Source organism: Carcharhinus amblyrhynchos, chromosome 10 (genome assembly GCF_965287045.1).
Source record: "Carcharhinus amblyrhynchos chromosome 10, sCarAmb.v2.hapA, whole genome shotgun sequence".
In the NCBI taxonomy this organism is placed as follows: Eukaryota; Metazoa; Chordata; class Chondrichthyes; order Carcharhiniformes; family Carcharhinidae; genus Carcharhinus; species Carcharhinus amblyrhynchos.
This window is the reverse complement of record NC_137333.1, coordinates 60,549,118-60,574,907: the sequence shown is the minus strand read 5'-3', so window position 1 is coordinate 60,574,907 and position 25,790 is coordinate 60,549,118. Positions and strand designations below refer to the sequence as shown.

Sequence of the window (25,790 nt, the reverse complement as noted above, 5' to 3'; positions counted from 1 at the left end):
TTTTGTTCAAGTGTTTATTTACTCAATTCTTATTATGTCCATCAGATACATATGTATCAATGCAGAATCCAGTCATTCACAAGATATCAGATGGCATAATGTTAGATAATTGTTCAAGTTTCATGCTTCATGTTCCCAATGTAAATACACAGGTCTGTACTCAGCTTATATTATCCAATCTAATATGAGTAGACCAGCATCACACAGAGTTCATCATTTCAATATGAGCGCACAATCCAGAGCTTCACACAAATCTTATACTTAAAGTTTGTTTATTACTGTCGCAAATAAGCTTACATTAACACTGCAATGAAATTACTGTAAAAATACCCAGGTTGCCACACTTCGGCCCCTCTTCAGGTACACTGAGGGAGAATTTACTATGGCCAATGCACCTGACCAGGACTATAGGAAGAAACTGGAGCACCCAGGGAAGAACGTGCATGGCAAACAGTGACCCGAGCCGCGAATCGAACCTGGATCCCTGGCTCTGTGGGGCAGTAGTGCCAACAACTATGTTACTGTGCCACCTCTATATTCATTGCAGAATATCATTAAGTTTCATTAGTTAATAATACATCAATGTGAAATCAGCAGCAAACTGCAACTAATTTCTCAACCCATTCGAAACATTACATGGTTATACAGTCACCATTAGTTCTATGGTAATACTAACCTCAGACCATCAAAGGAACCTGGCCCTCCATCCTCCACCTCCTCCACCCACCATTCCCCTCTTCCTCACTCCCACTCAACTCATCTTCAAACAATGCCCAATGGAACTTTTACATCCATTTGAGAGAGGGCATCATCTCCAGCTTCAGTGAAATGCCTGCCTAACTTATACCATAAGAGAACTGCAGTATCCTACTAGATATATGTCAAGGAGTCAGATGAATGTTTCTGGATGAGCGCTCAGCTTTTTAGCTGTAGCTCCTATACAAGATGTTTTGGTTCACCATTCAGCTTAAATCTAAGGAACGAATAATGCCTAAATCGGATCACCAAACTGCCTTGCAGTACCCAGTTCCAAATGAAGTTGTGTTTAGCTTCATCCTTCAATTAAGATACCTGCAAGCTACAGAATGAATTCATTAACATTTTCATGCCAACTTATTAAAAGTCAGATAATCTCTCATGCACTAACAATTATTTATTGACTAAAATCATACCTTAGGCTTAAACACTGAGTGTGCAAAACAGTGAATTGACTTAAATCTCGTAATTAAGGTCATCTGGTAATTTGAACAAATAATTAATGGAGAGTTATTTAAATTGGTTAACAAAAGTTGTTAAAGCAGTTCAGTGTATCACTGTAGCTTAGCATTAACTGAATCATTGACTATTAAACTATTGTTGAGATCAGCATGTGACAATAACAGGCTGACGAGAGTGCACCTATCCCACACAGGGCACCAGAACAGGCTGAAGCACTCCAGCTCTCAGCCTTCCAGAGTATACCTGCCAAAGTCATCACATACAACAAAACATAGCAGTCAGCAGGCTGCATCAACTTCCATTGTGAATGTCGAGAAAGTACCAAGACATAGAAGTAGAGTAAGGGAAGGGAAGAAATATTAAGAGCATTATGATGGCATGAGTGTTAAGTATATGCTTATAATGTTCACCAGTGTACATACAATACAACAAATTTCACATCTTAATTCGTTGATCAGCATGATAAATGCTCAAAGGGCCTCTAGTTTCTATGTTTCTATCTACTTTTGTGTTTAACTCTCCTTTCTGTTGAGTTGTGTTGCTGTCAGACAGGTGTGGCAACGTGGTCCTCCCCCCCATTTATTGCTGATGTCATTATCTGGTGCCTCTTGTCTATGTGGTCAGCTTCTATCGTACAACAGTGAGTGCTCATTCACATATCATTCCCAACATCAGTGATGGATCATTCTTCTTGTCAGGTGTCCTCGTGGAAGAATCTGGTTCACATACTTTAAGGGCTATGCATTGCTAATTCTTGCCAGTAAGGTTGAGGCTGACACGCATTCCCAGCTCAACTGATTTCTGAAAAGGTCACAGTCTAGTGTAGAAGGAAAGATGTTGAAACAGATTGAGAAAGCTGCTTTCAATTTGAAACTGGAACTTTATCTGGAACTTGTAATATGGCAGGGTTCCAAGCTGAGTCCCAGAGGTTTGTTCGTTCCTGTGTGTCAATCATGATTCCATGTTTCTGAATGCACATGTAGCAGGCTCACCAAAAATTGAGGACATTAAGGTGGCAATGTGCTTAGGTTATGCCCTTGCCAGCCACCTTAAGTCATGCCACTGATACCTACACCTTTGAATATATTACCTTTCAGTTGTTTGCCCAGCAGCAACAGGCTCCATTCACAAAGCAGGGGGGCAGTGCTGTGTGCACCCTGACCTCAGCATTCACCAAGGTTAATGAAGGTACGCTATAGACTTAGAACAAGCACTATGGTAGGATTGAATCTAAACTGAGGAAAGGTATAGTAGGAATGAGGATGTAGTGAGTTTGACATGTGCTCTTTATTATCACAAGAAGGCAAGATTGAGAACTTCATGATTCTTAGCCTTCTGCATATCCCAGGCACGGCAATGATGGCAGACTGTCTTTGCTCAAGAGGAAGTTTTGTAAAGCATGGCAGCAACTTTTACAAACTCATTATCCTTAGATTATTTAACAGAAATTGAGAGAACATCTAACAGGCCAACATCCCTAATTGTGAGTGCCAGGTATCAATGTAATTGGGAACAGGGTGACATGGAGGATGTCAGCATATCTAAATAGTTCCTTGGAAGCCTGTGTTCCTTCCTTGGCAGCCTTGGTCCCAGTACTGCCTCTCAGTAGAATCCTTGATGTGGCACAGAGTGAATTTCACAGATGCTGCTGTTGGATCTTATGGAGAAGCTTGGTCACATTGGAGGCATGGAGTGACAAGTCCAGCAAGGATAGTAGAGCAGCTGCTATCTCTTGTAGGCTGATGTAGTGACTGGGATGTGTGAGAAACGCTGGTAAAGGCAGCATCTTCTGATGTCTGTCTCCGGAACAACCTAATGCAGTTGGCACCCCATTTTATCTGAGGTCTGGCCTTTCTTCAAAGGATCTGGACAATGTGAGCCTCTTGTAAGCACTCGCAATCAGTGGTGGTTGAAAAGTGAAGGTAGTCATGCTGGTGTTCACATGGGCCTATGTTGGAGGGCACGAGTCCAAGAGAACATTTGATACTGCTCATCCTCCTTGTCCTGGAATCTGCTGACTCCTCCGCGCGACTGCTTTGCCTGGCTTGTGCTGTGGCCTCTCTGTCTGCATGATGTGGAGATGCCGGCGTTGGACTGGGGTAAACACAGTAAGGAGTCTCACAACACCAGGCTACTAAAGTCCAACAGGTTTATTTGGTAGCAAACGCCATTAGCTTTCAGGGTTCTGCCCCTTTGTCAGGTGAGTGGGGAGTTCTCATTACAAACAAGGCTTATAAAGACACACAGTCAGTTTACAGTCACAATCTTTGCAGGTAACATGAGAACAATATACTCTGAATGGTGAATCAAGGGATAATGTGATTTCTACTTAACACTAGCTTAGAAGTCACTTTTCTTTTCATTTACAGGATGTGGCTGTCACTGGCTAGGCTAACATTTATTTCCTATCCCAAGTTGCACTTCAGAAGGTGGCACTGAGCTGTTTTTTTGAATCATTGCTTTCCCTGAGGTGTAGGTACATCTGTTAGGGAGGGAATTCCAGGATTTTAATCCAGTGACAGTGAAGGATGGCAATACATTTCCAAATCAGAATGGTCAGTAACTTGGAAGGGAACCTCCAAATGATGGTGTTCTCAGGTATCTCCCACTCTCGTCCTTCTAGATGGTCATGGGTTTGGAAGGTGCTGCCAAAGAAACTTTGATGAGCTCCTGCAATACATCTTGTAGATGGTACACACAGTTGCCACTGTTCATCAGTGGTGGAGGGAGTGAATGTTTGTGGAAGAGGTAGCAATCAAGCAGGCTGCTTTGATTTGGATGGTGTTAACCTCCTGGAGTGTTGTTGGAGCTGCACTCATCCAGGCAAGTGGAGAGTATTCCATTACACTCCTGACTTGTGCCTTGTAGAGTGTGGACAGGCTTTGGAGAGTCAGGAGGTGAGTTACCTGCCACAGGATTCCTAGCCTTTGAACTGCTCTGGTATCCACAGTATTTATGTGGTTAATCCAGTTCAGATTCTGTTTCACAGTAACCCCTTGAAAGTTGGTAGTGGGGGATTCAGCAAAGGCAATGTCATTGAATGTCAAGGGTGGGAGTCTCTTGTTAGAGATGGTAATTGCTTGGGAATTGTGTGGCATGAGCATTACTTGTTACAACTAAGGATGTTCACAAGAAATTACAGCATAAAACTGCATCACACCAGATGAAAATCAAAGTAATTAAATACTTATGAGCAAACATTACAAGGAACAGACATTGTCTCAGTTCATAAAGACATAAAATAATTTGAAATCAGTGATTAATGACCACAGGAACCCTGAAGAATTGAGCAAGTCAGAGGATTCTGCCTTGTGGCTAAAATATAAGTCTAGGCTCTGGAATTCTGTTTATCCACAACTCTTCCAACATCCAAAATACATGCAAAAACTGAATATTGGTGTGATGTCTCCAGATATTCTTCATAGGTAGATTTTTTAAAATTGAGTTTGTATTATTTTGTTCTGAGGATATGCGCCAAGGCTGGGAAACTCACATTTATTGTCAATACCTGGTTGCCGATGAAGGTGGGTTTTCTGATTGAAATGTGGCAATGAAATTCACATAATTGGTGGGATTTTCTGGCCGTGCTCACCTGAAGTCTGGCAAATCCACCCGAAGTCAATGGACCTCTGCATTGTGCATGTCTCACCCACTATGATTCCCATGGCAGGCAGGATGGGAAGATTCCACCCAGTATGTTTTATAAGGCATTCCTAGATTTTGATCAGTGGTAACGGAGGACTAATGTATGCATCCAAGTTTAACTGGTACGTTTATTGGGGTGATGTTGTCCCTATGATTTTGCTCCTCTTGCCACTCTACGTGGTGAACATTGTAGATGTGCTGATGTGTTATTACAGTGCTATTAATACAGCTATGCTACCTAAAATGATGGTCAATGGTAACTACATGGACAAAACAATTAAATAGAAGTCAGAAAATTCTGATCAAATTGTACAATGCTCTGGTCAGAATACACCTCAAGTAGTGTGAAGGTTCTGGTTATGGTAACCATAGAATCTTGCCGTATGGCCCATCGAGTCTACATTGACTCTTCAAAAGAGCATCCCACCCAGGCTCTACCCCATAACCCTGTGCACTGACCATGGCTAATCCACCTAATCTACATATATTTGGACACTATGGAGCAACTTAGCATGGCCAATCTAAACTGCACATCTTTGGAATGAGAGAGAAAACCGGTGCACCCAGAGGTAACCCTTAGGAAGAATGTACAAACACCAGAATGTACACAGCCACAGCCACCAGGTTCAATGCTCCGGAGAACAAGTTAGGGGTTCCATTCGTAGACATGCAGGGTAGAATAGGTGTAGGGTGATGCGGTGGCACGGGCTCGTTGGGCCGAAGGGCCTGTTTCCCGTGCTGGGTTGTTCTTTGTTCTTTGTAACTCTATCCAAGGCCAAATCAAATCCAGGTCCCTGGCTCTGTGAGGCAGCATTGCTAACCATTGTGCCTCAGTACTGCCTGTGACACAAGAAACATATTCAAAAGTTGGAGAGCAGAGACTAGTCTTGAGAATGAATCTGGGACAGAATTTTGCAAGACTTTTTGTAAGTGTCCAACTAGCATGAAAATGGGAGAGTTCCTGACTTGTTTTTTGGATGAGTTTTCATACCCAATCGTATGCACTCAGTCTTTGAAAATATGGGCTAGACTGTTTCTAGGCACTAAAGGCCTGGCAGCCAGCAGTTCAGAGTGGAGCCATAAACTACGCTGCGCAAGAAAAGTGGGGGAAAAAAACAGCTCTTCTGACAGAACCCACCATGCCAGATATAGCCTCATCAAGGGCACCAGAGACCCCCAACATTACTGACTTCCTTATCCCCCACCTAACATCCCCGGACACCTTTGCATATGAACCCCCTCCCTTCCCTTCCCCAGTCCCAGTGGCTGATTGACATGACCCTCTCTCTCCCCTGCCCCTGATCATCACAGAGGCACAAATCCCACCCCCTCCATCAGCACACCTGCAAGTGCTGACTTGTCTTCCCTCCATGGTAAAAAGGCAAACAGCATTAAACCCGTTGGAATGCCCTAATGAGTGCATGACTCACCCAAACTGACTGCAGCTGGTCTGCCCTAACAAGGGAGAGCTCCGGAAAAACCCCAAGGATGGACAGATGGGCAGATAGTGCAGGAAGAAATGGCCTCCAGGAAGACAGCTCCCTGATTTTCAGGTGCTGACCTGGCCAGATTACTGGAGGCGGTGGAGGCGAGGCGGGACACCCTCTTCTCCTCCGCAGAACACCATCCCACAGGAAGGAATGGAATTGCAGCCTGGGAGATGGTGGCAGCATGCGTCACTGCCAGGACACTGGCCAGGAGAACCGGGAAGCAGTGCTGCAAAAAAACTGAAAGAGCTCATCTGGGCAGCAAGGATTTTACCTTATCTAGCATCTTCTCCCAGACCCCACCCTCCCACCCCCACAATACTGCATGCTTCCAACCCCTGATTCCCAAGCACCTCCCTTCTCCTACTCAAGAGTATCACAACCCTTGCCCCCGAGGGCCATCCCCTGAAATCCTGCAAAACTCAAGCCATCAGGTTTTTCTTGTCTCCTTCTGTCCCCACAGAAGATAAATGCCCATAATTGCTGTAAGAGGGTGAAGACAGGGGGTGTGCCTGAGATGCGGGTCCTCACCCTCTTTGAGGAGTGGGCACTGCTGGAGAGGAGGGGATGTGGACCATTAGCGACAGCATAGTCAGACTGGAGCATAGAAATGAGCACCTGTTAATCCTTCACCTGTTGGAGAAATCGCAAGTAACTTGCATGCAGCCCAGATTCCTCTCTTTTCCTTGCACTTAACCTTGTGTCCTGTGTCACAGGAAGAGACCCCAAGATGCCTAGATTATCTGGTATCATGGCCTCCATTGTTGCTCCCACCCAACCTTCCCTTGACAGCTCAGAAAACTCCTCAGAAGAAGAGGTTGAAGGGACTCCCAAGACTGGCACCAGTTTTGCATCAGCTTCCATCTCATAACTCACCATCCTAGAGACTCGCACATCAGTGGGTCAAGTTAGTGGCAAGGCATCTGGGTCACTTACTGGTATGCACACACACATCTGCTGATATACATCAGGTGGAGAAGGGAACGTCTGAGGCCTGTAGCACACAGAGGTCTGCCAGAGGCAATGACTCAGCTGCTCCCAGGCTACATGCTGGACCTCAGATCACTTCTCCCTCATCTGCTGGAGATGCAGCAGCAGAACCAGGAACGCAGGAGAGGCTGACAAGGACACTGCAAGGCTTTGGGAAGACTCCTAAAATTTCAGGTGGACCAGCTAATGCTTGTCATGCGTGGTTTCCAGGTCAATACTGCAAGGGTAGGGTCCGCGATGGAAAGCCTGGGGCAGGAAATCCTCACCATGAGTGGAAGAGTCTCAGTGATGGCCAAATCACAGCAGGCCATGGCAGACTCCCAGAGGGCCACAGCTGAGGGCTTCAACAGGCTTCGAGATTCTGCAGCCCATGGCTGAGAGACTCGAGAGCTTGCACGATGCTCAATGGGACAGAGCTGAGACACGGTGTGCTATAGCAGGAGCCCTTGAGAACATGGCCAGTTACAAAGGCTCATGACTGAGTAGCTGCAGAGCATGACCCCTTGCTGCTGCCATTGACAGGTAGCCCCTGACTCAGAGGGACATCGCAGAGGTCTTGACCACCATGGCAAGAATGCAGGTGGTCCTCCAGGAATAGCAGGGCCAGATGATGCTGAAGCTTCTGGAGCTCACTGCAGAAGCACCTCTGTCCCATAGAGTGACCCAGGAACCCACAGGAACCCTGAAGGAGGAGGAAGGCCTTGAGCCCATGCCACGGCCTTCCAGCCAGGAGACTGTGGCTGTGGCTGTGGCTACAACTTCTGACTCCCCCCTTCCTGACACTGGGGCATCTCAGGGACAGCAGGATGAAGAGAGTGTCATGGATACACCCTTGACATCTGGAAGGCAGTCAGGGCCCTCAACATCCAGAGCCGCCAGAGGACAACTTCCAAGGGCATCACAAGCCATGGGGCACGGCAGGCAGCTGGCCATCTCCATATCCGATGTACATCCTGGGGAAACACTGAGACGTAATGGTGGACCACATAAAGTTAAAAAGTTGTAGTATCACTAAGATAGGACAGGTGAGGGATAACACTACATAGATGGAATACTTTGGTACTTTAGAGTCTCACATTCACATGTTTTTATATTATTACTTGTTTTGAAAGCCCTATTATTGGCAACAATAAATATTATTTCACCCCATATCTGTGACTAACTTGTCTCTAATTAGCCTCTAACAGGAATGTACTTACCTGGATGGTCGCCAGAGGGATCCTGCATATTGATATCAGTGGGGGAGGTCCCTCAATGCACTGCTACTGAGAAAATCAAAGCACTCAAATAATTCATAGGCTACAGCAGGTGGCATGCATTGGCAGCAACTTACATCATCTGCCGTGACATCCCAAGGACCTATGGGAGGTTATGTAGGTTTGAACCTCATTCCTTCCCTCCCATACCCCACCCGCTGCAGAGCCCGACATGAGAGTTTAGTGCACCCTTACCCCCTGTCCAGATGTGGGCCCAGGTGCAGATGTGCGTCCACAGCTCAGGTAGGAGTCAGATTAGTTTGCACTAGGGCATCATCACAATGGCACATAGCAATTTGTTATCACCCTCCTGCCTAACACAGAAACTCACTAACACAGTGTACCCAGACCCACCACTCTGCTGTTACAATGTTGCAAGACACACAGTCCCCATACCCCCCAGCAACACCCACTCCCCATACCCCCCACAGCCCCAGCAACACCCACTCCCCATATCCCTCACAGCCCCAGCAACACCCACTCCCCATACCCCCCAGCAACACCCACTCCCCATACCCCCCAGCAACACCCACTCCCCATATCCCTCACAGCCCCAGCAACACCCACTCCCCATACCCCCCACAGCCCCAGCAACACCCACTCCCCATACCCCTCACAGCCCCAGCAACACCCACTCCCCATACCCCCCACAGCCCCAGCAACACCCACTCCCCATACCCCCCAGCAACACCCACTCCCCATATCCCTCACAGCTCCCAGCAACACCCACTCCCCATACCTCTCACAGCCCCAGCAACACCCACTCCCCATACCTCCCACAGCCCCAGCAACACACACTCCCCATACCCCCCAGCAACACACACTCCCCATACCCCTCACAGCCCCCAGCAACACACACTCCCCATACCCCCCAGCAACACCCACTCCCCATAGCCCCCCACAGCCCCAGCAACACCCACTCCCCATACCCCCCAGCAACACCCACTCCCCATAGCCCCCCACAGCCCCAGCAACACCCACTCCCCATACCCCCCAGCAACACCCACTCCCCATAGCCCCCCACAGCCCCAGCAACACCCACTCCCCATACCCCCCAGCAACACCCACTCCCCATACCCCCCACAGCCCCCAGCAACACACACTCCCCATACCCCCCACAGCCCCCAGCAACACACACTCCCCATAGCCCCCACAGCCCCCAGCAACGCACACTCCCCATACCCCCCAGCAACACCCACTCCCCATACCCCCCACAGCCCCCAGCAACACACACTCCCCATACCCCCCACAGCCCCCAGCAACACACACTCCCCATACCCCCCACAGCCCCAGCAACACACACTCCCCATACCCCTCACAGCCCCAGCAACACCCACCCCCCATACCCCCCAGCAAAACACACTCCCCATACCCCTCACAGCCCCAGCAACACACACTCCCCATACCCCCCACAGCCCCAGCAACACACACTCCCCATACCCCCCACAGCCCCAGCAACACACACTCCCCATACCCCCCACAGCCCCAGCAACACACACTCCCCATACCCCCCACAGCCCCCAGCAACACCCACTCCCCATACCCCTCACAGCCCCCAGCAACACACACTCCCCATACCCCCCACAGCCCCCAGCAACACACACTCCCCATACCCCCCACAGCCCCAGCAACACACACTCCCCATACCCCCCACAGCCCCAGCAACACACACTCCCCATACCCCCCAGCAAAACACACTCCCCATGCCCCCCACAGCCCCAGCAACACACACTCCCCATACCCCCCACAGCCCCAGCAACACACACTCCCCATACCCCCCAGCAACACACACTCCCCATACCCCCCACAGCCCCCAGCAACACACACTCCCCATACCCCCCACAGCCCCAGCAACACACACTCCCCATACCCCCCACAGCCCCAGCAACACACACTCCCCATACCCCCCAGCAACACACACTCCCCATACCCCCCACAGCCCCCAGCAACACACACTCCCCATACCCCCCACAGCCCCCAGCAACACACACTCCCCATACCCCCCACAGCCCCAGCAACACACACTCCCCATACCCCCCACAGCCCCCAGCAACGCACACTCCCCATACCCCCCAGCAAAACACACTCCCCATAGCCCCCCACAGCCCCAGCAACACCCATTCCCCATACCCCCCAGCAACACCCACTCCCCATAGCCCCCCACAGCCCCAGCAACACCCACTCCCCATACCCCCCAGCAACACCCACTCCCCATAGCCCCCACAGCCCCAGCAACACCCACTCCCCATACCCCCCAGCAACACCCACTCCCCATAGCCCCCACAGCCCCCAGCAACGCACACTCCCCATACCCCCCAGCAACACCCACTCCCCATACCCCCCACAGCCCCCAGCAACACACACTCCCCATACCCCCCACAGCCCCCAGCAACACACACTCCCCATACCCCCCACAGCCCCAGCAACACACACTCCCCATACCCCCCACAGCCCCCAGCAACACACACTCCCCATACCCCTCACAGCCCCAGCAACACACACTCCCCATACCCCTCACAGCCCCAGCAACACCCACCCCCCATACCCCCCAGCAAAACACACTCCCCATACCCCTCACAGCCCCAGCAACACACACTCCCCATACCCCCCACAGCCCCAGCAACACACACTCCCCATACCCCCCACAGCCCCAGCAACACACACTCCCCATACCCCCCACAGCCCCAGCAACACACACTCCCCATACCCCCCACAGCCCCCAGCAACACCCACTCCCCATACCCCTCACAGCCCCCAGCAACACACACTCCCCATACCCCCCACAGCCCCCAGCAACACACACTCCCCATACCCCCCACAGCCCCAGCAACACACACTCCCCATACCCCCCACAGCCCCAGCAACACACACTCCCCATACCCCCCAGCAAAACACACTCCCCATGCCCCCCACAGCCCCAGCAACACACACTCCCCATACCCCCCAGCAACACACACTCCCCATACCCCCCACAGCCCCCAGCAACACACACTCCCCATACCCCCCACAGCCCCCAGCAACACACACTCCCCATACCCCCCACAGCCCCCAGCAACACACACTCCCCATACCCCCCAGCAAAACACACTCCCCATACCCCCCACAGCCCCAGCAACACACACTCCCCATACCCCCCAGCAAAACACACTCCCCATACCCCCCACAGCCCCAGCAACACACACTCCCCATACCCCCCAGCAAAACACACTCCCCATAGCCCCCCACAGCCCCAGCAACACACACTCCCCATACCCCCCAGCAACACACACTCCCCATACCCCCCACAGCCCCAGCAACACACACTCCCCATACCCCCCAGCAAAACACACTCCCCATACCCCCCACAGCCCCAGCAACGCACACTCCCCATACCCCCCAGCAAAACACACTCCCCATGCCCCCCACAGCCCCAGCAACACACACTCCCCATATCCCTCACAGCTCCCAGCAACACACACTCCCCATACCTCCCAGCAAAACACACTCCCCATGCCCCCCACAGCCCCAGCAACACACACTCCCCATACCCCCCACAGCCCCAGCAACACACACTCCCCATACCCCCCACAGCCCCCCAGCAACACACACTCCCCATACCCCCCACAGCCCCAGCAACACACACTCCCCATACCCCCCACAGCCCCCCAGCAACACACACTCCCCATACCCCCCACAGCCCCAGCAACACACAGACCCTATACCTCCAACCACTCCCCAGCAACAAACACTCCCCATACCCCCCAGCAACACACACTCCCCATACCTCCAACCACTCCCCAGCAGCAAGCACTCCCCATACACCCCCGCAAATCCCCAGCAACACACACTCCCCAGAACTCCAGCAACATACACTCCCCATACCCTCCACAGCCCCCAGCAACACACACTCCCCATACCCCCCAGCAACACACACTCCCCATACCTCCAACCACTCCCCAGCAGCAAGCACTCCCCATACACCCCCGCAAATCCCCAGCAACACACACTCCCCAGAACTCCAGCAACATACACTCCCCATACCCTCCACAGCCCCCAGCAACACACACTCCCCATACCCCCCAGCAACACACACTCCCCATACGCCCCACAAATCCCCAGCAACACACACTCCCCATACCTCCAACCACTCCCCAGCAACAAACACTTCCCATACCCTCCCACAACCCCCCAGCAAAACACACTCACCATACTCCCCCACAGCCTCCCAGCAACACACACTCCCCATATCCTCAACCACCTCCCAGCACACACAGTATCTCCAGCAACACACGCTTCCCATATCCCCAACCAGCCCCCAGCAATACACACTTTCTATACCCCCCATAGCCCGTCAGCAAAACACGCTCCCCACAGCCTCCCAATAACACACATTCCCCATACCCCCACAGATCCCAGAATGGCAGCACAGCTCCCCCCACTCACAAACACTGACCCAGAACCCATGCAGTGATGACCCCAGACAGTGCTGCTTGACAAGTCTTGAGGCTGCAGCACTGCCACTTCAGAGACTTTCCAGCCCATTCCCCCACCCGCAACAATGTTGCTGCTGCCAGCACTAGGACCCAGAATCAGCTCTAAGTCCCGAGGTCAGCGCTCTGACCCGGGTCTGTCCTGAGAGTCTGAGGTTGGATCCTGGGAGCAACAACAGCCCCTCCATCCCTCCTACACACTCACAGTGACAGCCCAACCCAAAACACAACATGGCCCCACAAAGCAACCCTTCTAGGCAGCATGGAGTTGTTTGAAAGCAGAGACTTGCCTCCTCGCTCCACCTTACTGCTGAAGCACCCAAATGCAACTTTTATACATAAGGTGTTTCCCTGACCCACCCGGCTGCTGCAAACTAGGTCGTTAAGGTAAGTGAGCTGGGACGATTGGGAGCAAAGCTCGCTAATGACATTGCAATGAATGCAAAGGAAAAATGGAAATTGACATTTTGCCCATTTTGGGCTTCAAAACGGGCTCCCAATTGTGCCAATTTCTTTTCTTGGTAAAATGGAAATGGGCACGAAAACGGGCACCATTCCCACGAGCTGCATCATGTCCAATTTGATGGCATTTTCCTGCCGCAAAACGGGCATGATGAGGTTGTAAAGTTTTGTGTTAATGATCCAAGTAAACTTTTAATTTACCATATTGTTGTCAGTAATTGCTGAATTGGAGATGTCAAGAACATCAGCTGGGGAACTGGAAGACAGGGGTCAACGGTCCAAAGACCAAATTTGCAGACTGTCAGTTTGAGCCTCGGGATAACATATAGATTATTGGTGAAGACTTAGGGGAAATAGATAGTTTCCAACATCTGTGTTAGTGACAGCAGAGGATGGAATGACGGAAATGGAAATCAAACAATATATTAACTCTGGTTGGAGTAATTGGAAGGAGAGCAATGGAGTTTTAATATGATAGAAATGTACCACTAAAACTGAAAGTAAGAATTCACGTTCGTGAGGCCAGCCTTGTAATTCAGTGAGAAACTTGGCCAATATCCAGCATAGAAGAAAAATGGCTGGATACAAATATGATGCAGATACTGAGATGGATGTGCGGAGTGGTGAGGAAGGACAAAATTAGGAGCCTGCACATCAAGGGGTGAGTGAGTTTGTGGAAGCATCGAAGAAATCTTAAACTGGACTATTGAGCAGAACTGTGATCATGAACAGGAATGAACAACATCAAAACAATAAACAGAATATTCATACCACAGCTTCTCTAATTCTGAAAAATGAATGGAAAATCTCAACTGGCATAACTCGAGCCAGGAATAAGGGGCGTGCTGCAGGAAAAAATAGTGATTGGTGACACTTACGTCATGTTCATTGACTGATGTGGAAACCAGATTTACACAAATAAACTGATACTGTGCATTTCCTTTACTTGTGAAAGGTTCAAATTTTGCAAAAGGTCAGGCTATTCCCATTAAAACGTATCACAAGCCTTTAACTGCTTTCTTTATAAAATGATTGAATGTAAGTCTTTTGTAAATGTGAATCATGACAATCAGATAATCGAAGTATGAATCGATAGAGTATACACTCCAGCAAAATAACATGCAATGTTGCTGCTGTTACGACCAGAGCCCCTCAACTCCACAAATCACACCTTTCACTCAAAAGTTCAATTCGCTCATCAAAATGGCCAATTATTTACTTTTGCTGCTGTTAGACCCAGAGCAAAAGAGACTTTAACCAGGCTTCTTTCAATGAACTCGCAATGGTTGATTTATTATAATGGAATACTTTTTTCAAAACAAGTTGCAAGAACTGGTTAATGCACAATTTGTAATCTGAAAATGTAACTGTCTGTTCCTTTTAAAATTCCCCAGCACAACACACACACATAAATGAATAGGGTTTCTGCAGATTTGGATAGTTAAGACAAGACTTTATTTTAAAAAGAGATAAAGACCTAATACGTGCCTGGAGGTTCTCACTAACAAAACTTCAATTCTTCGTGTCTCAACCTTTGAAGCTACTAACATATTGCACTGAGTTGAGGGTTCCTTTGACAATCAGGCAAGGCAATTAAAGTAATTGCAGTTAAAAGGCACAGAGAGTTCTGTCCCCCAAGGACAACGCTGATCAGTTAGTGGAAATCACATGATTTCCTGGAAAAGGTATTGTTTACAATCTCAGATGAACTTATGACTTATTCTGAAAAATGAGTCCAGGCCAGTTTCCAAAAATCCAAAGAGTTTTAGAAGAAATTTTTAAAAGGAAACATCATTCTTGAAGATATGGCTCTAAGCCTACACCAGTGAACCAGAATACAAAGGTCAATGCAACAGCTGTTGAACTTATTCAAGTTATATTTACTTATAGCTTTGTCAGTGTCTGATCAGGAGTATGTTATTTAGAAACAAGACAGAGAGAAAAGAAACTTTTCACACTTTCAAAGATACAATAATGGAATGATAGCTAGTAGTAAAATGGCATTGCTTTTCCTAAATGAAAGGGAATTGCATTTTTGCCTGCACTTTATGAATAATTCCATCGGAACAATGGAAAAAAGTTTTCTATAGGCTGTCATGGGTTATTGCTTATCAATATTCAGTTCTGTAACAAACTTTGCATGTGTTTTAAATTTTTATCTTTGTTCTATCGTCAAAGGTTCCTATATCAACAGGCAAATGTCTTCACTATAGTTACACTGGGCACCTTGGCACTGCACAACAGGCACAGGGCAGTGCCAAGGAGGCAGGGCCAGTGGAGATGGGGCATACTGGGGTATGGGACCTATTGGGGGTAAGATTGATGGTGTTGAGGGGTGGATCCATTGCCACTCAGCAATAGGATTGGTGGGGAAGGGACAGGCGAGGGTGATCAGGACTAGTCATCAGAGGTGGGGGGGGGGGGGTCATAGCTTGCCATTGGGGGCTGGCCATCAGGAGAACCCAGAACTAGCCATGTGGGACTTGACGGGGTGGTTGGGGGGGGGGGGGGGTGGTGGTGGTGCAGGATTGGGGGGGGGGTGCACCCAGTAGGCCAGCAGTCAGGGAGGGTGGGGGCTGGTCATGTAGGCCGGCAATCAGGAGGAGGAGGCCAACAATCAAGATAGGGCTTTGTGAATAAACAAGATGCCAAACATTGGAGGTCGGCAATGGGGGTGGTGGGAGTCGAGGGGGGAGCGCTGTGCCCATGCACCGATCTCCCCACTAACAGATCAGTGCATGCACAGTGGCCCGCTCGGCATGATGATGCTCGCCACTCCAGTAGGATGAGATCCCCCACCGCCAACCCCCGCCCATATTCATCGTGAATCTCTCTATGGCACTCTGTTGAGGATTCCACCTCCCTGCCAATCTAGTTTAAATCCTCCCTTATAGCACGAGCAAATCTGCCCCCCAGGATGTTGGTTCCCCTTCAGTTGGGATGATTGACAGTGGAGGGAGATTGACGCATGAGCACTGCACTCCCATGGCCGGCCTCCAAAGTTTGCCGTCCTGTTTATTCCCCCTCCAATATTATTAATTTCAAAATGTTTATTTATACTAGACAAGGAGGTTTCAATTGCTTGTACATTTTGTTATTTTATTACTACTTTTAGATTGGATGACTGACAGTTATATAGCCCTGCAGTAAAAAGGACTTATTTTTAAAGAAAATGTAGTGGGGATGAGGAGGTGTGAGGGATGAGTGCAGGAGGGTCTTTCTGTTTTTGTTTTAGATGGGATGAAATTCCACATCATGTGGCCTGACTCCACACTCAACGGCCACTGTGAATACCTCAGAACTATTTCCCAAATTGTTCTTTCTTTTGATTCATGGGATGTGGGCGTCACTGGCCTGTTGAATTAAATTGCATCCATTTCATTGGAGAGAGTGCAGAAAAGATTTACAAGGATGTTGCCAGGACACAATAGACTGAGTTATAGGGAGAGATTAGACAGGCTAGGACTTCTTTCTTTGGAGCATAGGAGACTGAGGGGTGATCTTATAGAGGGCATAAGATCATGAGAGGCATGGATAGGGTGAATGCGCTCAGTCTTTTCCCAGAGTTGGCAAGTGGAGAACTAGAGGGCATAGGTTTAACAATTAATGGGAACCTCCACAGCAACTTTTTTACACAGAGGATAGTACATATGTGGAATGAGCTGCTGGAGGAAGTGGTTGAGGCAGGAACACTGACAACATTTAAAAGACATTTGGACAGACACATGGAAAGGAAAAGTTTAGAGGGATATGGACCAAATGCAGGCAAATGGGTTAGCTTAGATGGGCTTTGTTGTCAGCATGGACCAGTTTGGGCTGAAGGGCCTATCTCCATGCCGTATATTCAATGATGATCGTATGAGTATAGATCAGAGAGCCAGAGCTGTCAATCAAGCAATGTCTTATCAAGGCTCAGGAATTTTAACAGGTTGATGAATATATGGGCTCTCAGCCAAGCCTTGTGATATATTTCTGGTTCAGAAACCAGATATCCATTAGAGTGCTAAAACACCTGAGCCCCAGAGAAACTATTGAATGATTTACAGCTCTGACACTCTGATCTATGCTATCAATATAGTTATTTAAACAAGGTAAGAAGGTTTCAAATGCTTACAGTTTCAACTATTGATACTTCAAAGGGTCACTTTCAAATTGATATTTTTATCAGGCAAAAAAGGGTGTTCTTTTTAGAATGTGGAAAGCTGTCAATGAATTACTGTTATTTTATTTGTTTTCAATATTGCTGTCACTATAGGATTCATTACTCCTATACAGTGTATAATGAATAATTGGCATGGAAGGGCCAGAACTTAGCATGGGGAATAAGGAACCACGGGGAGTTTTTAGGGGGAAAACTTTGGAATGGGGTTATGAGAGGACATAAAGGGTAGGTATGGGCATGCATTGGCATAAGGGGCATGAAGAACAATAGGAAATCATTGTTGGGCAGACCATGACATGGGGAATCTTTAGGGTATGGGTTAGGATGAAGGTTACCTTTCAAGATATAACCACAGGCAGAGAATGGTTCAAGAAATGCTGAGGTGCCATGACTACAATTCCTTAAAAATTTGGCTTGACTCCCTAAAAATTGGGAAAAGTCAGAAATACTTATCCCTGCAATGTCGACAGCCAGGTTGGCATTTGCAGGGTGCGGGTTCACGATCTGAACCAGACTTCACCATTAAAAGGCATTCCTGAAAATCAGAAACATTTGGGTGGGTTTGGGAATCCTGGAATCTGATCCCAGCCACCACTTTTGAAGGACACCAAGTCCTTAGTCAGCTAAAATCCAGCCCTTAAGTTTGATTCAGTGGATCCTTTTCCATGTACATGTAAGATTTAGCTCCATAGTACAGTACGGATTTGCTGATGCCCTTTAGGAAAGGAAATCTGCTGCCCTTACTTGATCTGGCCTACATGTGACTCCAGAGCCACAGCAATGTGGTTGACTCTCAACTGCCCTCGGGCAATTAGGGATAGGCAATAAATGCTGGCTAGCCAGCGACACCCATGCCCCATGAATGGATAAAATAAAGTAAGGACATAATGGCATTTTACCATTTGAGAGAAAAAAAACACAGGAGAGACACAGAAGTGACAGCAATTTCTCAATCTTCTAGTTATCCTCTTCAAGTGAAATATTTACACAACAGAATTCCATCCCTTAGCTAAATTCACAAGTTGGTTTGTAGGTAACAATATGGGCAGTGGGATGCAGACAATTATTTATAGAATAAGCACAACTGATTACCTAATGCAGTTCAAAGTTTCAATTCTCAATTTTTTCTTGGCATTCTAGTTTCAGCAAAATTATAAAACTTTCCAAAATAAACTCTGGTTGGAATTTAACATTGATGTTGGTGGTCTTTCCCATTGGCTAAAGAGCTGGTGGGCACTTAGGCCGCCTCCATTTGAGATGCCAACCAGGCAGTTAAGTGGCCAACAACTGGGCCTTCCCCAGGATTAAGGGCATCAGGGGCATAAATCTTTCCCCCTAAATAGGTGCCGGCTAATCAGAGGCCGGGGGCCCACCAATTCCGTATGTGCCACTGGGATTAATGTCAGCTGCTGGCGATGCACTCATCAGAGTCCCAAGATCATCAAGGTACCCCAAGGGTAAGTGAGGGCAGGATGTGGATGGTCACAAGGTTGGCTGGGATGGATATTTAAATACCAGCCAAGGCCAGAGAAGGCCCTTAAGTGAACATCATTACCTTTTAAAGGGCCTCAGCATGGCCATCCATGAGCCTTCCCATCTCAGACTTACTCAGGACCCACACTCCAACCTCTTGCCTGTTTAAATGTTTCTCACTTCCAAACTCAGCTCTGGGGTGAGGGTATTTAATTCTACCCATTGGCTTGAAAAAACGCTTCAAGCAAATCCTTGCATATACCAACTAATATTCTGGAGAAGTGTGCTATTTGCTACTCTGTAAATACATGTATCACTCGGTGTGTAAACATCTTATCCGTGTTAATGAATAATTAGTGTTTATTTTTCTGGGCTTCCTCACCCATTTTGCTGAAGGACCAGGTGAAAGATGTACGTACAGTGTCATCTGACACATTGATTAGGGTTTTACAGCATGTTTGCCACTTGGCTGATGCAGTAGGACACTTAAATTGCCTTTTACTTTGCTGGGGCCACAATATCCCCCTGCGTTCTTTCTTATTCTGGAATTGGAAAGTTTGGATTAACCTTTGTATCTCCCTACAGACATAGCTATAATTTTCAAGGAGTTTAGAAATTTAGTCCACCCCAGGAAATTCACACCAAGTTGCTGATCTGCTGGGTTTGGATATAAGCCATTGTGCCTCCGTTTTCTTGACACTCTGATTTTCAAAATGTTACCACTGTGAAACTTGGGTTGCCACTCTTTTACCTTGAACCTTATATCTAGGAAATGATGAGCTCCCAGGCACCCTAATGGCCAGGATTGTATTACTCCTCCCACCCAGGGGGATATTGTGGCCCCACCAAAGTAAAAGGCAATTTAAGTGTCCCACTGCATCAGCCAAGTGGCAAACATGCTGTAAAACCCTAATCAATGTGTTATCTGACACTGTACGTACACCTGTCACCTGGTCCTTCGGAAGTAAATGTTTCACTTATAGTCCTGTATTAATAAGTATATCATCTAGAGAAACTAAAATGTGCATTAAGTTATGCCTTCAGCTACATTCCAAGGCATTACTCTTTGGTACAAAGAAAAGCGGTTGTAAAACAAAAGAAGGACAGATTATTAAAGTGTGATGCAGTAGGGCTTGTGCCAATAGGTGGTGATGGCAGGGCAGAGCACCAAGCAAAGTGGTCAACCTTGAGTGCCCCTCTGCAGGAAATGTCTGACAAGCTGAAAGATGAAGCCAGATGCTAGGAGGGGGAATCAAGGTTTGCAGTAGGAACAGGGTCGACCAGTTGCAGCATGGTAAGAGCCAACATCACAAATAGGACAGCTTGAAACTTCTGGTGGTGGTTAGAGAACTGAGAAGTGGGAGTGGAGTGGGCATATAGCTGCTGGAAACCTGTTTGGAGGGTTTGTGTTCGCGAAGACCCAAGGAGAGGAATTCATCTCAAGTCTGGTTTGTGAGGAGTTCCACAAACTGAACTCCGCTTTCCAGCTGATTCGAGATCAGGAGTTGAGTTCTCAACATCCTGATGGCTCTGGAGCATTGGCTATGATTATCCATTGTAAGTAGTTTGTTGTCAAAGTTAAGTTAAACATTTCCAGAATCCCCCTTCAGGCCACACATCTTGGCAATGCCCAAGGTGCACTGTCTCTGGTATTCTCCTACTGACACCCTGACTTGGCACCTTAGGCATCGAGGGGGGTTCAAGGAGGAAGGTCCAATGACTATTTGCCCCTTTGCTGCCTACAGGCCGCAGAGCATGTATCCCTCAGGAGTCCTGAGAGTTGGGTGGGCTCAGGCTGGGGGCAAGGGGTTGACCTTGCCACTCTCCACTGGGATTGAGATGTCGTGGTTAGATTGTTCATTCCAGCCCTGGCTGACCTGAAGATCACCCCTGACATGATAATTTTAGGCAGCCCTGTGATCAACACCTGCTTTTCTGCCCATCAGCTGTGAAAATTCTGAAGTGGCCAAGTCACTTTAATCTTCATGCACCTAACACCCCCACCCCCCAACCCCCATCCTCCCAATCATTTGGCAGGCTTTTAAATCACTGCAGCATTCCATTCTGCAACATGGATTCCCCTTCCTCCTTGTCAGAAGCTGCAGTTAATGTCCTCTGACAGAGAGAAGATGTCAGTTTTACCTGTGGGGTGTGGGGGTGGCATCCATTCTGCACTGGTGTGCACTCAGCCCCACTGTATACATTCAGCCCCACTGTATACACATGGCTTTCAAGCTTCTGAGACTTCCTAGCAAGTTGAATTCTTTGAAACACTCTTCATTCCAATAAAACCTTTGATCTCTAACAAATTCAACATGCAGTGCTTTGAGACTGATTTTATTGACAGCTTAATGGATTGCTATCATCCTCCAGCCACCTGTGTTTATTTTCATTTCCTTTCACATTTGAATAGATCTCAAGTATTCCATTGATTATGACCTCAATATTGACAGAATCTAAACCTAAATATCAACTTATGATTTCTTCAAAATAATTGTGGCTTGCAAAAGGGGAAATGATATAAATCCATATTTCCAGCATGCAAGAGATTTGTGCACATCCATAGGTCCTGAAGAAAGAGAGTGTCTGCGAGAACACTTGTGATCGGTGAGCACCACAGTAATTGGAGCCATAGGAGACCAGGGCAAAAGTATTATTATTTATTTTGTTTAAATTCCTTTTCCTTACAATTTTCTTTCTAAAAGGAGAGAACAGAGTTTAATGACATAAAGGCAACCTGGGCCTAGATTTTTGTGGGGGCCCTGGAGATGCCAGTGATCTTTAGAAATGGTGGACAGGACCCAGATCAGAGGTCCTCACCATGTTTCCAGCAGATCCTATTTTTACCATGTGGTACAGAGGTGGGTCATGATGAACACATGCGGGAAACCTTAAAAAAGTAGCCATCTGAAGTCAGTGCTGAGTTTAAACTGATCCCATTTTCATTGGAGCAAGAGCTATATCCTTCATTGTGTCAGTTATGAATGTTTAAAATAGGTAAGATCTATAGAACTATCAAACTCCCAAGTTTTTTAAATAGCATGCCCTCTGAAAAACCTGCCTACATCTGTCTGAGTTGTAACAAATTGCTTCTGAACATTTCAATAACTTTTTGTTGACATAATCTTATGTGTAATCATTATAACATTATTATTGCTTGATTGCATTCCACAGACTATCATTATCACACTGAGAGGCTATCAATTCACAATTTGACTGACATTTCAAAACATTATTAGAGAATATGCTATCTTTGATGCAGAGTCATGAATGCAAATATTTGTTTTTATAGCAGATTATGTACTTGAGGGGATATAATTGAATTGAGTGGATTTTAATGAATTGGAGTATTTTTGTATATATATATAGTGAAGTCTGTAGTACTTGGAACTTTATACTATTTCATCTCAGCATAGCTCCTGAAGTCTGCCAATGTTGGATACTGGTTGAGTTGACATGGAAACTGTAAAAGATCATGGAGGTTGTGGTAATCAAGAAATTGAAGGGTTGGCATGTATGAAGTTGAAGAGAGAGTTGAGGAATGTGAGAAGTAAGTCTTGGGGGCCTAATGATTAAAAAATCAACTGGGATAAACATCTAAAGAACAATGGGGAGGTGGGCTTTTAACCAGCTTGCCTCAGCACTAGACCATCCCTTGTGGCTACCTCTGATCTGCATTCAGGAAAGGCTTCATTTCATTCCACAACAACCAGCCATTTTGTGCCCTGAACAAAGATCTTGCTTATTTGGGACAATTTTCACAAGATAGGTGTGGTAAGCCCAGAGACTTTCCAGCTCTCAGCCTATGTCTTGGGAGTGAAATCCAGGTCCTAGTGCCTCTTTACACTTGCAATTAAAGACGCCAACACAACAGCAACATAGACTCATCAAATCACTTCCTATCTGCTTGTCCAATGATCAAACAGGATTTTTGCCAGTGGCATTCTTCATAAAACCAGCCCCAGAGTGTGTAGCATTGCTGAAGACCCTCCTAAAAGGATGCAATATACCCCCGTTGCTGACTCTACATCAGTGGCACCAATCCTGATAACTGGGAAATCAACCCTCTGAAATATGATCACAGTCTCCATTCATAAACAAGAGTATATGGTTACTACATTCTCTTGCAGGGAAAGTTTTTAAAACTGTCATGAGTATCATGCTTTAAATTGTGGACTGCAGATCCTGTTAACTGGTTTACTAGCGTAATTTGACACATGAACAGACATTGGCTGCTCAAAATACTTTGGGGAGTGCATTTGTTTTGCTCAAAGCTTAGCATTAAATTTGAAATGATTAGCAAATTCCCATTAGTCCTGAATGCCTTTAATCAAGAAAACTGAAATGATTCAATCTAGATAAATCAAATACTGACACAATGGGCCAGATTTTACCAATCAGAGGCTAAGGGCTGGATTCGGACATAAAGCAGATCCGAGCCCGGAATCCTCATTTCAGCACGCCCACACACTTTTTGCCGGCTCCAGTCCGGTCCGCACTGTAGGCAGAAACTTCAGAAATGGTGGGCAGGACCCAGATCAGAGGTCCTCACCACGTTTCCAGCAGATCCTATTTTTACCAGTGTGGCACAGAGGTGGATCATGATGAACACATGAGGGAAACCTGAAAAAAGTAGTCATCAGAAGTCAGTGCTGAGTTTAAACTGATCTCAATTTCATTGGAGCGAGAGCTATATCCTTCATTGTGTCAGTTATGAATGTTTAAAACAGATAAGATCTATCTGCATGTGCAGTTCGAAAAAAATCTGAAACAGCGCGCCCGGGCGCAAAAGACAAAACAGAGAGAGCCAGGGGTGGGAGGGGATGAGCCGTGATCGGACCTCCCCTGGGAAGCAGGCCCCTCCGGCAGCTGCCCCCCGATCAGACCTCCCCTGGGAGGCAGCCCCATCCCCGGCGATTTGACCCCCCGCCCCGGGGAGGCAGGCCCCTCCAGCAGATCCCTCCCACGGTCAGACCCCCCTGGGAGGCAGGGCCTCCCCCAGCGATCAGACACCCTCCCCCCCGGAGGCAGGCCCCCCTCGGCAGAGCACACCTCCAACTTACCTCAATTGCTGCTGTCCCTCCACCATCCTTCTGACCTGCACTCATTGATGTGGAGATGTCGACATTGGACTGGGGTCAACACAGTAAGAAGTCTCACAACACCAGGTTAAAGTCCTGTTGGAAAGTCCTGTTGGAGTTTAAACTGGTGTTGTGAGACTTCTTACTGCACTTGTTGGACAGCCTACAGCCCCTTCTTGGCCTTCCGCTGGCGTCTGCCGGAGGAGGGGGCAGGCTCAGATGGATCTCTGTTTGGGGATGGGGGGAGGGGGGTGGTGGAGATTCTCCCAAGTCCATCCTCCCCTCATCCTCCAACATCCCCCCCCCCAACCAGAGATCCATCTGAACCCGCCCTCCCCCCTCCTCCAGCACATAGGGGGAGGATCGCAGGGGGTGTGCTCTGCTGAGGGGGGCCCTGCTTCCTGGGGGTGTCCGATCGCAGGGGGAGGGTCTGCCGGGGGGGTTTGCCTCCCAAGGGTTCAGATCGCGGGGGGGCGGGTCTGCCGAGGGGGTCTGCTTCCCAGTGAGTTCGGATCCCAGGGTGGGGAGGCTGCCTCCCAGGGTGAGCGGAGGGTCTGCAAAGCATGTTCGAGGAGGATGGGCTTTGGAGGTTCCCCTGCAGAATAGGAATCTGCTTCGGATTTTTATTCTGCAGGTTGGTAACAGTGCAGATCCAGAACGGATCCGAAGACAGTCAAATGGGGTTTGGCGATAGAGTTGGGTGTGCAGTTCATTAAGTATATTTCATGAACTGCGGGCTACCTGATTGGGGCATGGACCGGATCCATGCCCAAATCGAGTGTCGGTAAAGGCGCGATCTGCTCGGTTTCGCATGCAAATGGCGTTGCAGGCCTGATGCCCAAGTTCACCGCGATTTCGCGCCCAAAAACAGGCACAAATTTTTGGTAAAATCGGGCCTAATAACAGCCATAGCAATATAACGAGCATTCCTATTGGAGAAATGCAAACTCAGAAACTCTCATTTTACTCTGACGCTAGAAACATACATGTCTGTAAGTTTGTTTGCTAATTGTCTCAACGTTACTTATTAACCTTTCTCCCCATCTATTTCAAAATTTGGCCATATTTTTTCATGGATTGCACTTCATCTTTTTTTGAGTTTACAAATTACACAAAAACTTCCCATCAGTATCTAAATTTGAAAGAATTTTACTTCAATCAGAAGTTCTCCTGTTTTGCTCTTTGGTGATTTCTTTATCATAGACTTTGGAACTAGTGGTTATTTATCAGAAACCTGTGTTGACAGGGATGATTTGTACCCTTCGTGTTGACCTGTTTTTTCCCTTCTTCCATGTATCCGTGTTTACACCATTTACTAATTCTTTATACTTCCATTTCTACCTCGCTTAACCCATCACTTCTTCAGCGTTCACTCATTTTCAAGATTTGAAGATTTCATTTTATTTTAACTTGCTCTCATTATGATTCTTAACATAAACCTCCTGCCTCTTGTTTTCATTTACAACTTTATCGATCAACTTTTTTGTGTGTGCGTTGTTTCCTTTGCTCTGTCTTCCTCATCTGTAATATCACCCATGGTGACACAT

At 47.7% G+C, this 25,790-nt stretch overlaps 1 protein-coding gene across 1 annotated transcript in view; it reads right to left on the bottom strand.

Annotated features, from left to right (window-relative positions):
- The window catches only part of LOC145348983 (transmembrane protein 182-like), a 56,160-nt gene extending 31,866 nt beyond the window's left edge, over window positions 1-24,294 (bottom strand). Inside the window, exon 1 of the mRNA XM_080197158.1 lies at window positions 24,226-24,294. Within this exon, the coding sequence (XP_080053284.1) occupies window positions 24,226-24,270 (45 nt within the window). The 5' untranslated portion in view covers window positions 24,271-24,294. The remainder of the gene's footprint in view (window positions 1-24,225) is intronic.
- Between the last annotated feature and the right edge of the window lie 1,496 nt (window positions 24,295-25,790).